At 35.0% G+C, this 17,556-nt stretch overlaps 1 protein-coding gene across 3 annotated transcripts in view; it reads right to left on the bottom strand.

Moving 5' to 3' along the window:
- The window catches only part of LOC115885312 (homeobox protein homothorax), a 394,897-nt gene that overhangs the window by 97,535 nt on the left and 279,806 nt on the right, over positions 1–17,556 (bottom strand). For all 3 annotated transcript variants that reach the window (XM_030904184.1, XM_030904187.1, XM_030904186.1), the window contains one exon: positions 7,387–7,494. In XM_030904184.1, coding sequence (XP_030760044.1) covers positions 7,387–7,494 — 108 coding nt within the window. The remainder of the gene's footprint in view (positions 1–7,386; positions 7,495–17,556) is intronic.

The following is a 17,556-nucleotide window of genomic DNA, read 5'->3' as shown; positions in this document are numbered from 1 at the left end:
TCCTGAAGCTCCTACACGTACCACTTTTCAGTTGCCTAATTACGCCTCTTTTTTGCAGGTAGTCAATTTTATAGATGTCAGGTATTAAGTCTAGGTAGATTCGTTTACATACAGGTAAATTTTATGATGGGATGATTGAAAGGGACGCATTTTGTGCACTATAATATATTGTGAAAAACATAAGAGAGTTCAGTTTTCAGTTGATTTTCGACGTGAGTTGTTCTATGCGTGTAGATAAATAGTACGAAAATGTCAAGTCAAACGCGCCGCAGTTGTAAAGTGTCTCCTGATCGATTTTGTTACATTTGTGGAGAATTTATGGTGCAATCACAAGCCAGACCATTTTCTGAAAATGTGAAGAAAGCCTACTTCAAGTATTTTGGAGTTTTGGTTGGAGATCAAGACAAGCAGTGGGCTCCTCATGTGTGCTGCGTTACTTGTAGCGTGTCGCTTGTGCAGTGGATGAAAGGGAAGAGGAAAAAAATGCCATTTGCGGTTCCAATGGTATGGCGAGAACCAACTAACCATTTTGACGATTGCTATTTTTGCCTGACGAAAACTGAAGGTTTTTCCAAAAAACAAAAGCACAAGATCGAGTATCCCAATTTGCCGTCTGCCATACGACCTGTTCTTCATGGTGCAGATCTCCCAGTGCCGATCGCGCCCTTAGACTGGCAAGGTATTGTTTTGGAAGATAAGGAAGATATTGAATCAAACAGCTCTGGAGACCAGTGTACTGATCCTACCTTTACCCCAGAGGGCGGTTCCGACAAGCCACATTTGATTGTTCAAAGCGAGTTGAATGACTTAGTGCGTGACTTGGGGTTATCAAAGCAGCAGTCAGAACTTCTTGGATCCCGGCTTAAGGAATGGAATCTGTTAGCCAATGAAACAAAAATCACCACTTTTAGAAAAAGAAATGCTCCGTTCTCTGCATTCTACAGTATGGAGGATTCGTTGTGTGCATGTACTGATATCGATGGCTTAATGCAGGAACTTTCTATAGAACATTCTCCCTGTGAGTGGCGCTTATTCATAGATTCGTCGAAATATAGCCTAAAAGCTGTGTTATTGCATAACGGAAATTTAAAACCCTCTATACCAGTTGCCCATTCAGTGACAATGAAGGAAACTTATGAAAATATGCGCATGCTTTTAGATAGAATCAACTACAACAGGTATAAATGGCAGATATGTGGGGACTTGAAAGTTATAGGAATTTTAGTGGGACTTCAGGGAGGATTTACAAAATATTGCTGTTTTCTTTGTTTGTGGGACAGTCGTGCAGTAAATCATCATTATGTACAGAAAATTTGGCCAGAAAGAAGTGAATTTCAACCGGGTTCCCAAAATGTCAAGTATATCCCTCTTGTAGACCCCAAAGACGTCCTCCTGCCTCCTCTTCATATCAAACTTGGCCTCATGAAAAACTTCGTGAAAGCTATGAATAAAGAAGGTGATGGATTTAAATACCTAAGGCAAGTCTTTCCCCAGTTGAGTGATGCCAAATTGAAAGAGGGTATTTTTATTGGACCACAAATCAGGAAATTGTTGGACGACACAAATTTCACAGACACGCTTACCAGGCAGGAACTCAGAGCATGGACCTCATTTGTTAGTGTAGTGAGGGGATTTTTGGGAAACAATAAGGATGCGAACTACGAACAATTGGTTAATGAGCTTTTAGATGCTTATAAATCGCTTGGTGCCCGAATGTCTTTAAAAATTCACTTTCTCCATTCTCATTTGTCATTTTTCCCTGAAAATATGGGTGCTGTCAGTGATGAGCAAGGTGAGAGATTCCATCAAGACATAAGGACAATGGAAATTCGTTATCAAGGACGATGGGATCCAGCCATGATGGGTGATTACTGTTGGTTTTTGAAGAGAGAAGACGCGGTCCCTCATAAAAGGAAAAAGTAAAAGTTTTTGTTTATGTTTTGATCTCGTTTCGATTGTTTTTGTACTTTTTAGGTATAAGTAATGTTTGAGGAGTGTAAACTATAAAATATAATCGGTATATAGGCTTAAGAAGTTCTTAAATCATGTTTTGAATAGCTATCTTAATATATTGAATATTGTAATATTGAATGATGTTTTATTAATGTAACAAAAAAACCTTACGTGTTACGACTTTTTTTTTGCCACTTTCGTGATTAGATAGGTTCATTCTACCACAATATCCTATTGAGCTTTGTGTTACATCGAAAAAATTTTTTTTTGTCGGCCTGTGTAATTATTTATAACCATAAACATCCGATACGCTACTGAAGCAGGTAAGTCAAATTGACGTATCTAAATTCTTTGACATCTAATCTTTGACAAGTAGTAAATAAAAGCAAAAATGCAAGAAAAAATATATAATTAGTTAATTTAAGTGAATTTCATAAATGATCGGTTTACTACACGTATGTATATTATATAGTCACTTACTAGCGAAAAGTTGTTCCATTATTTCACTCGATTTTTGCTGAGATCTACCGCACGCTACACAACCAACTATTTTAGAGTCTTTTTCGATAAATCGCGATAGTGTCACTGTTAATTTAAGTTCTGCCACAATTTCCATCTAGATTTACTACCTTTATACAACTATCAGTAGTATAATAAATAATAAATAACATAAAATAAGCTCCGTAAAGACTGACAAATCCACAAAATTTCAAATCAAATTTAAATGTGTCAAATGAATCGTCAAACAGAACTGTCAAGGATCCCCACCCTAGAGTGTTTTTTCCGCCCATCATGCATGAATACATGGATAGCATTATGCTCCTTCCTTAGTCTTCTTATTCAAAGGCCATGAATGTAATATAACCTTCTAAACTCGAGAAGTCATATCATCTGTTCAGAATTGATTCATGTCTCAGTTCACTATAATGCCGGGTCCAGACCTAAGAAACAATGGGAATGCAGATTTTGTGAGGAAAATAGGGAAACACCTAAACACCTCTTCACTGAGTGCGCAGAGATCAAATCGTGCCATAAATTTTGGTACAACTGAGATCGGAGATGGAAAACTAACCTCTGTAAAACCGTCTCAGATACTGGCTTTTGTCAAAGTCCTGGAAGTGTATGACTTTTGTCAAAGTCCTGGAGTTGTATTTCAAGAAAGTGGGTCACAATATGTAAATTGTAAGGTCGCCGGTTTGTAAAGGATCCCATTGATTTTTTATTCTACATTCTACATGGCTATCGCTTCTTTGATTTTAATAAAAATAACATAAATAAAAAACATTTATAAAAATCATCATATTATTATACTGAACATTTAAAGCTTTGCATAGTAAATATGTAAAGGAGTGTTTTATAATTAGGCAATTTTGCCCACGAGTAAAAAGCACTGACAAGTTGGTTTCCTTTTGGACTCTACGCAGTGGCATTTTAGAACAGATACATTTTTCATATTTTAAATTAAAAATTTAAAAATTAAGTTTTTTGAGTAGAAGTTCAAGCTGGGAGTAAAAATTCAAGGTCGTGACACACGAGCTAGTGAAACGATAAATTGGAAAGGATCGCACGATCGCGCACCAACCAAAAGACATTTGATGTAAAGCTAAGAAAATCATTATAATTAACTTGATACTGTACAGGGTGGGTCAAATTCGACGCTTTTAAATGGAAACACCCTTTTCTATAGGAGATAGACGAAAACTAATATCGGTGTCTGTAGCTCAATTTTTGTCAAAAATATGAAGGTGAAAACCGCATATCGATATCTGTTACCGTTTCGGAGTTACGGGGTGTTTTTCAAAAATATGCATTTTTAACAAATCGCTGTAACTTTTTTGCTATGGAAAATTTTGTATTTTTATGAAAACATTTCCAAAGCACCGTTTTAAGTAGAATTTAATGGTTTAAGTATATTTTTTTTTAAATTAATAATTTAAGATTTATCAACAGAAAATTTGATTGTTTATATGGGACACCCTGTATATTTTTAATTTATTGAAAATAATTTAAAATTACCTTTCCAAAAATATAACACACTTGATATTTTGCTCGATTCCTCTTCGAGATATAGAGTATGTAAAAATTCGCCCACTTTAAATAAGTAGGCTTTGAACGGCACCGGCTGTAATGCAAAAAAATTTTAGCTGTGAGCATCAATTAAAACGAAAATAATATTTGGGTGAAAGATACCCTCCCATAACTGCTAAGTATTTCTAATTCTTGTCTAGATTATACGGAAGAATAAGGAACCTTTAATCTTCCGCAAATATATACATAGGATTAAATCCATGGGCACTAAGTCAGGCGGCCTCGACGGCCAACGGCTGGAATCTTGGTTAGCTATTCAATTATTCTTGAAATTGGCTGCAAAAATTTGCTGATAACTTCAGCGTTCAGAGGCGGTGCGTCGTCTTGCTGGAAAAATACGTTTTTCGGGTTCCATTAAGGGCATTTCATCAATAAGGGGTCCAAAGCCTACTAGTTAAAAGTGGCGAACTTAAAAAAGTGTCCGAGTGTCCCAAATAAAAAATCTATTTTTCTGTTGATAACTCTTAAATTATTAATTTAAAAAAAATTATACTTAAACCATTAAATTCTACGTAAAAAGGTGCTTTGGAAATGTTTTCACAGAAATACAAAATTTTCCATAGCAAAAAAGTTACAGCGATTTGTTAAAAATGCACATTTTTGAAAAACACCCCGTAACTCCGAAACGGTAACAGATATTGATGTGCGGTTTTCACCATCATGTTTTTGATGAAAATTGAGCTCCAGACACCGATATTAGTTTTCGTCTATCTCCTATAGAAAAGGGTGTTTACATTTAAAAGCGTCGAATTTGACCAACCCTGTACATGTGCACCAATATCCTCTGGTTGTGTACTAGGAAGTAAATTTTCATGCATATTTTCATCGACAGGTTTGTAGCTTCTGAATAACCGTCTAGGTAAAACATCTAGCTCAAAATTAGAATTATTAGAGTTAAGCAACTCGCATTTTCACTGGAGGACATTATCATATGTATTTCAAACCAATAATCAAGGCTAATATCTTATATAATTATAAAAAAAAGTTACTGTAACCCACTATAAATTATAAATACGAATTGTTGGTTAGGTTCAAAATGTTTTCTTTTCTCAAATAAATTTAAACGTTAACATTATTAGGCATTTACACAAAAGTGTGTATTTTGGGTCGTATTCCACAAAATTTGCAGGCTATTGAGGAGACAGAAAACGTCCAGTTTACAGAAATAAATTTAAATTCATATTTATATTAAAACAGCATTAAATGTCATAAGAAAATCAAAAAAATACTGTCTTCCCTTTTCACTTTCCATAGATACTATACATTTAGATCAAAATCTCTTGTATTACTTTAGGTTTAACATTTCATATAGACACTGCATGACTCTCCCTGACATACACTAGCCTCCACTGACACACATACCCAACATACGGTCATCATCCGACACCGAACGAACCAAACCAACACAGAAAGAAACCTGGGGAAAAAAGAGGACCGTCCAACACAAAGCACCGCCTCCGTCCTGCGAGCGCGACGAAGACCGACAACGCCAGCCAGAGCGAGACGGCCGAACGCACACTTCGCCATGTGTCGTTCCTGCGGCGCATGCCCCCCTTTCCCCCTCCCGACGAGGCGGGGAGGTGACGTGAGGTCCGTTACCATGACGACGACGTTTGGCGGTTCCCCACCTCGCGCGCCGGCTAGCCAGCAGCAGCGTTGCGACTCCCCCCTTTTGGAGACTGAGGCGGCGGCGGTGGGAGTGGGGGGACTGACGCGAGGCGATGCGTCAGTCGCAGGAAGGCAGGATCTAGCGGAGGAAGGTTGGAACTACGTTGTTCTAAGGTTTTCGGCGGGTATTTTGGGGGTTTTGGTGGTGTTTTTCGCGGTATTTTTGTTTTGTTTGGTAAATATAACATAAATTGTGTTTCTATTATAAAATTATTAGGTAATTACTGGGAAAACTGGAAATCGTCAGATTTTCACCAAAATTGGTATACACGCTATTTTGAGGTCGTAGATTACGAATCTGAACTTTTTTTCTTGGCGGTCTATTACCGTTTTTCGGAAAAACGGAAAACTATTTCAACATCGAATTTTTCTTAATTTCTCATATTTTTAAGGTTTTCTAGCATATATTTTGTTAGGTATTCAATAAACAATGATGTTATTGCTATTTTCTGTTACTTTTTTAACCAATTCTATGCATAATAGAGGAAAATTTGCTAAAATAAATGTGTAAACAATCTGAAAATGTTGGGTTATGTGTTTCTGGCATTTAAAGCAATGTTGCCAATGCTAAACCTAAATTTAGCGTGCTTTTTTCGGTCATTCTGGGATTACCAAAGGCGGTCCCCAGAAGAACGGCTCCTTCCCATAATTGCTATTTTACCAACGAGATCTTAATATTTATAAACATGAAGTTGCACGAAAGAGTTTTGATTGCATTGGTTACAACTTCCATGCGGAGGGTGTTAATCTTTTGTTGTTATATTATATCAAAAAAGATTAACCCCCTCCGCAAAGAAACCAATGCAATCAAAACTCTTCCGCGTAACTTTATGGATATAGGTAGGTATATTTAATTATTGTCGATCTCATAATACGTAATTTATTTAAAATCCATAATCACCCGAAAAACTAGAAGATATGGCAACGTTGTAAATTTTCAAATTTCTAGATTAGGTCTAGAATATATTTGTCGCTCATTACATAAGAGAGAGAAAGAAGGATATATGAAATGTCAAACTTCCATCTGGTCTCAATAATTTTCTTCGTTATTTTGTTAAGAAAAGTGTTTTTCAGTAAAATTTTGGACATTTCCCCAATCAAGTGTAGCTTTTAGATAAACAATAATATAATGAAAATAGAGTGTAATGATTACTTTATAGAGCCGAAATAAAGAAAAATTCAATGTTGAAATAATTTTTCGTTTTTTTCGGCAGTTTTTTTCGTTCAAAAATTTTAAATATTTTTTTTCTCACAAACGGTCAATGTTCGATATAGAGTGTTTAATATCAAAATTCATAAAATTTTACAGAAAATTTAAGTATGCAATAAAAAATGGGGGCACCCATTTAAAATAAGAAAGTTGCTGTCAACTTCCGGTACTTCCGGAAGTGTCGCCATATTGAAAATATTTTTAATCGATAGATCTCGTTGTGAAACTACGATGTGCAAAAAATCTTCGTGCTAGATGATATGGTTCTCTAGAAACTTCAAATGCATGCTCAGCCTGGGATACCCTGTATATAGTTTGGTAAAAAAAATCATCAAAATAAAGCTAAAATTTAAAAAAAATCGTATCATTTTTGCAAGTATTATTTGAAACCGAAGTAGATTGTACAAAAAACAAAAAAATAGCTTATTTGTTACTAGATCTAGGGAATGTAAGTTATGAAGACTCACCAGGACTGCCGAGGAAGACGGAGGAATATAGGACGCCCCTTCGGGCGGCATCTGATGCCGCCCTTACCTCGGGCGGCGTTGACCATTCCCGCCTCGGACACCATTTACCTGAAAACAAAAGAAAAATACGTTATTTACATGATATAGATAGGTTATTTAACATTATATGTATTATAGATATGTTAACGCACAATACTCGAATTCGGGTAATGCCCGAAAAAAATGCACAGAACTAGTTTTGAGCAAAAAATATTTCCCAAACCCGAAATTGTACATTTAAACGGGTATTGCGCATTACAAAATAGCAAAAACTAGTATTGTGCAAAACTAGTTTGGCGCATTTCAAAATGACCAGTACTAGTTTTGCTCGTTTTCTTTAAACAAGACGGCAAAAAGTAGGGTTAGCAGTTTGTTTAGATTTTAAAGGATTCTTATTTTGATTTTGTTGTGGTTGGAAATACGCAATACTTGGTAAAATGAAATATAAAAATGCAAGAAAAAATGGAAGCCGAGTTCGAAATTCAAGTAAGTCGATTGATGATGGCTAAAGCACTGAAACATAACCTTATGTCGAAAAACCAATACCTAACGATATTGACTGAAGTTAAGGAGGCAAATTTTCTTAAAACTGATTTAAAACCTTTGTGTGCGAAACAATATAGAAGGATAAAGCGTTTTGATATAATAAATTTATCCATTTATAAAATATTTATGAATAAAGTTTTATTGTTTAAGTATTTTATTGGCAGTTTAATCATATTTGAATCAAACAAATTCATAAACAATCCATCCTTTGTGTTAGGGCGTTATTGATCAAATAGGACAAGCAAAACTAGTGTTGGACATTTTGAAATGCACCAAACTAGTTTTGCGCAATTCAAAATGCACAATACTAGTTTTGACTATTTTGTGATGCGCAATACCCGTTTAAATGTACAATTTCGGGTTTGGGAAATATTTTTTGTTCAAAACTAGTTCTGTGCATTTTTTTCGGGCATTACCCGAGTTCGAGTATTGTGCGTAACAGATACAATAATCTTCGTGTTATGAGATATTTCGTAAGAGATATGCCTACAGAAGAATATTGTTAAATAAAAACAGCTTTAGGTAAGTCTGCCGAAGCTTAAAAAAGTGTGAGTGGATCGGGATAATTTTTTTTAAATGGAACACCCTGTATATTATTGCATTTTTGACTTACTTTTTGATCACTTTACATAATCCTAAGATATTATTAAATATGTTGGATAGTTTCAAATATATTAATAAATAAACAAAAAAAAACACTTTTTTCAGCTTTTTAAAAAAATATATTAACCATATACAAGAAATGTCCTATGGTACAGACTTTTGTTATTATAGGAGCTATGCAGATGCTCCACGCACTATTAGCGGACCCTGTATAAGAAAAAAATCGTTTATAAATGGCAATACGTCATATATATTGTGAAGAATCAACCTACAAATATTTATAAAATAATAGTATATGGATATAAAGCAGAGTCCAAGGAAAAATTGATATTAATACATTTTTTATTTTTATAGAATAATTTGTATATTCTCCCCCTTGAAAGCAAATCAAAACGCACTCTTAGTTTCTCTATAACGCAGCGCACTACTAACTCTTAAACATCAATATACCCCATTTCAGGCGTATTTATGCAAATAATCGAGCCAGATAAACTCTATCGCCGCTACTGCCGGTCAACTAAAAGCAATATCGCCACCGTTTTACTTTAATCCCACCAGCTCTATCCCCATAGCCTCCCCCGACCCCCCATTGCATTCGGGATGCAACGGAATGGCTTTTTAATCCGCCAGGAAGACCATCTAACGGCGAAAACAGCGACGACTTAATTAATTTCTTTCTCTTTCCGGCTCGGAGAGACCTCTCCTACTTCTGTCCTTGTCTAAATCTGTTCCGCGGTATTGCCAAATGTTCATAAGGAAATTTGGAGAAAATCAGTTCAGTATCATTAAAGCTTTATTCAGAAGCTCAAAATAAGCTGAATAAATTAATGGATTCAGGTAATGTAGATGTAGCAAATGGGAAAGCAAGACTAAAACCGGAGAAACTATGCTCCCATACTATCAAGAACCTGCATAAACTGGCGCTGGACACTAGGATAGAGAGCTGGGTGCAGGTAGAGGAAGCTTTAATAGCTAGAAAACAATATAGTATTAAATGTAAATTCCCGAACTCGAGGAAGTTTTAGTGGACGTGGCAACGTCGACACCCTGCTGATGGGGGGTAATGGGGCGACGTGGATTTGCATATTCATACGACTTTCGGGACTGTCTTTACTCGATTATGTAAATAGTTTGGTGACCGGGAACACTTGGGGTAACAGACGGAGATAGAAAGATTTGTTTTTCTGGCAGGAAAAGAGTAATTTTGGTTATGATTTATATTATTTAATGGTTTTTAACATATAATTACATACTGAAAACGAATACTAAATAACCTCAGACAAATCATACCCCGTCTTTCATCCAGAGATGCAAATCAAACACAAGGGAAAATTATCCGGATTCTCCAGGAAATATCCACAAACAAAACACATCCATAACAAAGAACCTACACTTTCCGGTATATAATATTCCATTCTAAACCACCAGTCCCCCCTTCCCTTAACCCTTCATCCCCCCACCACCCCCAATCTACCTATACATACATATCCTAGGAAACGAATCATACACAGGGCAAGACCAGCACCGCTGCGGGGTGCGCTACAATCGATGACAACCAGATGACGTCCGACAGTTTAGTCGATAACGGCGGCATGGCGGGGGGTAAAGCTTCCCCTATTTTGTCCCCCAATGTCCCCGCTTCCCCCCGTACCTGTTCCGACGGGTGGCCGCTAAATGAGACATTAGAAATTTAATAAGGAATGGTAAAAGAAAAAGTATGAGTGAGTGGTGGTGGAAAAAAAATCGATAAAATGATTGTTCGTGTGGTCTTAAAGTAGGAATCTTTAAAGGGTATTGTACGGGATTTTTTGCTGTATCTGTTATAATTTTCCAAATTTCCATACCGTCTTAGAAAAAATATAAAAAAAATTGAAAATATAGTTCATTTTTTTCACAAAAATCATAACGCGTTTCTATGGTAATATCATTTTTAGGTTTTCATTCTTCGATATAGATCAATGACCAAAGAATACAAGGACCAACAACACCCGAGACCAAATTGTTACAATGCCTCCAAACAGTGCCGTGCGTAGCTAAACGATTAGATTTTTACAAATTGTAAGTTTTAGGTTCGTTGAAGGACTATTAGAACTACAATTTAAAAATATTTTTACAAGATACAGTGTGTCCCAAATAAATAAAAAACATCAAACATGTATTTTTTAATTAGAACACCCTGTATATTATTACATTTTTAGTTTCTACAATAATTAAAATAAAGGTAAATTTGGTTAAGGTTTATCACACTTAAACCTTACCGGTTTTGAAATATTTTCAATTTTGTGAAATTGCAGTAAAAATTTTAAGGTTTCATTTCTCCAAGGGTATCAAAGTTTTTAATACTAAATATTAACTGAAGTTTGTTTATTGATCAGTTATTGTATTGCATTAATAAAAATAATACTACCTCATACAGAGTGTCTAAAAATTTATTTAAAATAATTTCTAGCTTTAAACATCATTAACTTTTTTAATTTAAATAGAACACGCTGTATATTTTAGGAGAATCAGATGTACAATTTAATTGTCTATCAAATTGTATTATAACATTTTTTACATATCGACGGCGTCACGACAAAAGGGCGTAAGCGCCAAAATAGCGAAAATGAGATTATGGTTCCAAAATGTAATACTAATAAATGCGCACCTATCTATGAAACGGCTTAACCAACAAAAATTCTTAACGTGAGAAAAAAGACAGTTTTAGTTTCTAACCGCCAATACACTTTCAAACCAGACTCGACGCGAAAATCAGTAACCGCATTCACACGTGTTGGAAGGTCGCTTACGCCTGGGATGAAAAAATACCATTTTCCATTCAAAGGTACGTAGAAAAACTTATTAATAAGATAGGTCTTATTCATATTTGGTAGCCTAGATTGTTTTTTGTGCTTCAATCTTATTCAAATAGTAAACACCGACATTTATTTGTTATTGTCGGTTACGTCTTTTCGTGTTAATTTATTTGGTTTCCGTAAGCGCCATCCGCCTATGTGATCGTAATGGCATATTTTTTTGCTTTTAACAAAACTACCGTTCAGCAGATTTCAAAAAATTGTCAAATATCTAAATTGTATACAATATTAATTTTCAAAAAAACCTTTGCTACAAGCCAAAGTACTTTTTCTTGACTGTAATAATTGTTTGAAATTTGTTTTTTTTTGATGTCGCTTAAGCCTTTTTTATATTTTTTCTCCAGAGTGTAATAATGACTTCCCGCGGGAAGAAAATCACAGATTTGGCATTAAAATGTGGAAATCAAGAGGTTGAGGTTGAGAGCAATATCATAGATAATGATCTTCTGGCAGAAGCATTGCAGCATGATGCGTTGTTGGAGTCAGAATTATTTATGTTAGAAGCACCACCTTTTGCCACCAACAAGGAATACGGATCAAGTTTACCCGTGTTTTGCTCAGAATATTAGTTAAATTTAATTTTCCAGTTATTATTTCAAGCCTAATGAGTTTGAAAATATTGCAAGTATCAGTTTGAGTATTTTGTACTGTGTTTCTATTAAAAAATTTAAAAAATCCAAGCGACATTTTTAATTTTATTTGTAAAACTCAAAAGGCGTAAGTGCACCTAAACGACAAAAAATGACTAGAATAATAAGACACAAAAGTCTTAAACGCCTTTCAAAAAGACGTAAACGCCAATCGAGCCTAGAAAGAAAGGCGTAAGCGCCAAATATTAAAATAACTAATTAACAGTTTAATATTTTATAAGCAAAAAATTCTTGAAAAATGTGCCATATAATCTATAATACTGTAGCAAAAAATTATTCACAAAAAATAAAAAATATAGATTTTAGACGTTTTTTTCGTCTCCTGAAAAAAATGACGAATGGCGCTTACGCCCTTTTGTCGTGACGCCGTCGATATAATATAAATATAAATTTTACATATATTCTAAATAAATGTGAATTTGAATCAGAAATCAATATAATCATGAATCATCAGTTATGAAAAACAACGTCTCTATTATTATACATAAGCATTCGTCAAAAAAATAAATTAAATTTTTAAGGTGTTACTTTTTACCACACTGTCTAATGCACATACAAAATTCAGTTTTTTAGTATTTGGAGCAATTATTATTAATCAACGCAAACAGTCAATTAATGCAGTTTGAATACTAGAATCATATTAATTGGTTCTCTTTAACAAATATTTAAACAGTTTTTTTATTTTTTAATGAAATAAACGAACTATATCGACAATATTAGCATCTGTACTTTTTAAAAATTTGTTACATCTTTAAAAATAATCTAAAATGTCAATATTACATGGGTATATTGATAAATGAGGTCCAAATTATAAGAAAATGCATTTTCTACGAAAACTTGAATAAGTAGGTAAAAAATGGTATAACACAATTTGATAGACAATTAAATTATGCATCTGATTCTCATAAAATATACAGGATGTTCGTTCGTTCATAAACGGTAAGATTAAAATGCGATAAACCTTAATCAAACTTACCTTTATTTTAATCGTAGAAACTAAAAATGTAATAATATACAGGGAGTTCCATTTAAAAAAAAAATACAACTTTGATTTCAGGTGGTATCGTACTAATTAATTAAAAAAAACGAACTAAAAAATGTATTAAAATAAAAAAGGTTTTTTTTGCATATAAAGACACTCCGGGAACATACTGTATATAACGTCAGAGAAATAAGTGTAATATAGAGACATGCTACAGTTGCAAACATATATACTAATCATCATAGTTCTCACTGTCTAACCCGATAGGAACACGAAAGGCACAGAAACTACCGAGAATCGGAATGAAGTAACGAGCGATATCTCGAATAAAATTAACGAGATTGACGTTTAACAAGACGTATTCAATTCCGGAGGCCGAGAAACGACAATCGCAGACAGCGGGCGTTACACACAGAACAGATCGCCACCAGGGGGAAGCCCTGAGTCAGCACAAAAAACTGAACTGACTTTACAGAAATCATTTCCATTGGCCTTATTTAGATCGTAATGTCTCATTTTGGTAGTCATTGACTTGTTTACAGTTGGAATAAATATATTTGTCGCTTTTCAATTCATTTAGAGTCATAAATACAGCATTTTCTGTCATTTACAGTATATTATACGAAATAATTCAAAATGTGGTTATTTTGGCGAAAGTTTAAAACACACTGTGGAATGGTTTAACAAAGTAGGGAGTCTAAAAACCACTCTGTCATCAAGGTACATCATTTCTTGATAGTTTGTTTCTTGGTTCATCTCGATAGCTTTATTTCTTTTGGAGATATTCGCTTTTGAAAAAGACAGTCACGATTTACAGCAATTTTAGCAGCAAGTCGTGTAAAAAACAATATTTTTTTTAATAGCGAGTTACGTTTTAAAAAATATTCAGAAATTATTATTTCAAGGAATTTACTACGAGTAGAAAAAATATTGTGCTGGGTTGGCGTTGGTTTCTACGTAATTTGACAAATAAATAAAGCTGTCTCTTTAGTTGTCAGTTTTGTGTCAATATTTTTTAATTCTCTTTCGTGTCGATTGCTGATTGAATTGGAGCCAGAAATGGCTCAAAACGAAATAAGTAAATTACCAACAGATATTCAGGCTGAGGCGACAAAAGCCATATCCAAACTTCTTCTTCTTCTAGTGCAGATCCATTAATGGATTTTTGCGATAACATTTTCCATTGCTTCTCTGTTCCGGGCGGTATGTATTAACGACTGAACATCGAGTAGCCCTGTCCACTGTTCAATATTCCTCAGCCAGGACAGTTTCTTCCTTCCGATACCCCTCCGGCCTTCCATCTTGCCTTCGATCAACAAATGCAAGAATTGATATTTGGGGTTTCGCATTATGTGCCCCAGATATGCGGTTTTTTTCTTTTTAATCAATTCAAATAATTCAGGCTCTTTGTCAACACACGTCTGAGAACTTCCTCATTTGTCAATCTAGCCGTCCAAGGTATCTTCAGGATTCTGCGATATAGCCACATCTCAAAAGCCTCCAATTTGTTGATGGTAGCTGCTTTCAATATCCAACCTTCCATACCATAAAGGAGCACCGACCACACATAACACTTTACGAATCTTTATCCAAGGCTAAGGTCAAAATTAGAACAGACAAGTACTTTTCGAAACCTCAAGAATGCCTGCCGAGCTTGTTCGATGCGACATTTAATTTCCTTGTCTGATGTCCAATCTTCGGAGAGCCAGATGCCCAAGTACTTAAATTTATCTACTCTTTCTATGGGCCTTGAGTTAAATGTTAGGATGGAGTTTTCTTGATGTTGATGTTTAAACCCATTGCTTTGCTCTGTTCTCCTACCTTGTTGACCAGTTGTTGTAGGTCGTGTATATTGTCTGCAATTAAGACCGTATCGTCGGCATACCGGATATTATTAATCCACACTCCATTAACTTTGACTCCCATTTCCACGTCCTCCAGAGCCTCTTGAAAAATAGCTTCTGAGTATAAATTAAATAGGAGTAGAGATAGCACGCAACCCTGTCGCACCCCCCTTCTAACTTGTATGGGATTGGACATGGTATTGGACAATTTTATTTGTGCTGTTTGGTTCCAGACTACTACATATCCAAACTACTTCCATTTAAATCCCGAATAACTTATGCAACGGAATACAAACATTTTCAAAAATGGAAGCAATTAAAAAACGTGCCAGAAGAAATAAAGCTATGATATGAATAAATTTTAACCTATGCTCGCTGTTAAAGTATCATTTAATCTACCCTCGTGGTTAAAGTACTATTTTATCTATAGGTCTGTTCGTTTTCCTGTTATTATCGATTCTGAATCGTCCTAGAACTCTCCAGCGCATGCGCAAATGAAATAATGTCTTCATATTTCCTTCTGCGCATACGCATCACAATTCTAGGACGGTTCAGAATCGGTAATAACAGGAAAACGAAATTAGCTTATATTTTTGATAGATTTTAACGGTTGCTATGGAAAAAAATAATTTAACTACACATCAAAATTGGGCACACTAGAACAAATATATTGAACTTAAATATGTTACATGAATTCTTTACCAACAACTTTTTATATGAATTCGCATCACCAAGCAACTTAGTTAACTTACAATGAAAGTAAATAATTTTTCAAAAAATAATCGATATACTGGAGTCGGTCAACAGCTCGAAGAACAGACTATGAGCCCATCGCAATTAAGGTATCTCATAAAACCCAGGCAACAGAGAAGCCATAAATATCCCCATCTGGCCTCTTCTATTCACTCCTCGCATCTATACACGTATCCGTGAAAATTGCGCATATTTTAAATATTAACGATAGCATTCCCATTCGACTGACAGCCACGTTATTTACAACTTTCGCTTTTTTCTCGCATCGCCGTCTCTTCTATACCATTCCGCGCACTTCCTTATTGTTGTCGTTATTGCTCTGTGGTTGGATTTTTCTTCGGCGTTGGTCGGTCATCTGGTTGGTTCTTCTTTCGAGAAACCGAGAAAATATATGTGCATGTCATATATTCCCTTCATATTGTTTCTGTTTTATAGATTTGTTCGGTTTTGTAAGGTAAAAACAGCGTAAGCGGTCATCTGTGATTGATGCTGAGGATATACTGGTTTTTATCTGTTTTGATGTGATTGCTGCATATACCGTATGTCGATAATGTGCCTGCAAGTATGTCAGTATCCTTTTTGTTGGCTTCGTGAGTAATAATCTAAAATACTTAAAATATCAATAGTTTACAGAAAAATCTTAACTAAAATTTTATTTATTTACCATGACAACTGAATTACTGCGTCATCGCAGTACTGCGATTGCAGTACTTATTGCAGTGCAGTACTTATTGCAGAGTCAGAGGACGACCTCCAAAGAATGCTACAAGCTTTTAACAGACAGGCAGAAAAACTTAACATGCAAATTTCCACAAATAAGACCAAATGCATGACCATTACAATGGAGCCTCTACGGTGCAAATTGGTAATAAAAAACAAAACTATTGATCAGATAATGTCATTCGAATACCTCGGATGCAAAATTACAAGCTCAGGATTCCTGGAAGAAGAAGTAAGGAAACAAGCCAATAAAGCTGCCGCAATATCAGGACATCTTAAATATCCCATATGGAAAAACAAACATTTGAGTACAGAATGTAAATCAAGAATATACAAAACCTGCATACGACCAGTGATGACATATGGTGCGGAAACCAGAACTGAAACATCAGTAACAAAGAAAATCCTACGAACTACTGAAATGAAGACCTTAAGAATGATAACTGGATACACATTGAGGGACAGACAGAGAAATGTAGACATAAGAGAAAAGTGCCAAACAAACGACGTTGTCAGATGGATAAGGCAGAGAAGAAGGGAATGGAACCAACATGTCAATAGAATGGGCCCCGACAGAATGGCCATAATAATTCGCAACAACGTACCCCATGGCAGAAGACCTACTGAACGACCACCTAAACGTTGGCAAGACAGTTGGCAGTCAACCTCGCAAGAGTTGCTTAGCCGAGGAGGAAACCGGAACTAAACAGGCGATACGCCTTCTAAAAGAAGAAGAAGAAAAAGACAACTGAATTATCATCTATCTGCTTTACTGCGCAATAATTTCCCTCCTCCTATAAATCTACGTCTACATCTACTAAAGTGAAAATTTTAATATGTATCTATGAATTATACCAATTTCGAGAATAATATTTTCATTTGTTTGACTGTGTGTTTATTTGGAAGATATTTGAAATGAATAAGTTTTTGTCATTCAGTATACGGAATATTGCATGGATTATTCTACAGGGTGGTCCAAACTGTATTCGGGAAACTTCGGCAGCATATTCTACAGATAAAAATAAGTAAAAAAGTTCGTGTAGAAGTTTCCTTTTTATTTCGATTTTTTCCAAATAATTTCTGAAGTAACAACAGTCAATATTTGGATGAAAATTAGTTTCTGGAAGTTTTTTGACATGAGAAATTTGATTTTGATGTTAGTATGACTCCTACTTGTA

Source organism: Sitophilus oryzae, unplaced genomic scaffold (genome assembly GCF_002938485.1).
Source record: "Sitophilus oryzae breed Bouriz unplaced genomic scaffold, Soryzae_2.0 scaffold_381_pilon_pilon, whole genome shotgun sequence".
Taxonomy (NCBI): domain Eukaryota; kingdom Metazoa; phylum Arthropoda; class Insecta; order Coleoptera; family Curculionidae; genus Sitophilus; species Sitophilus oryzae.
This window is presented reverse-complemented; position numbering and strand designations above follow the sequence as displayed.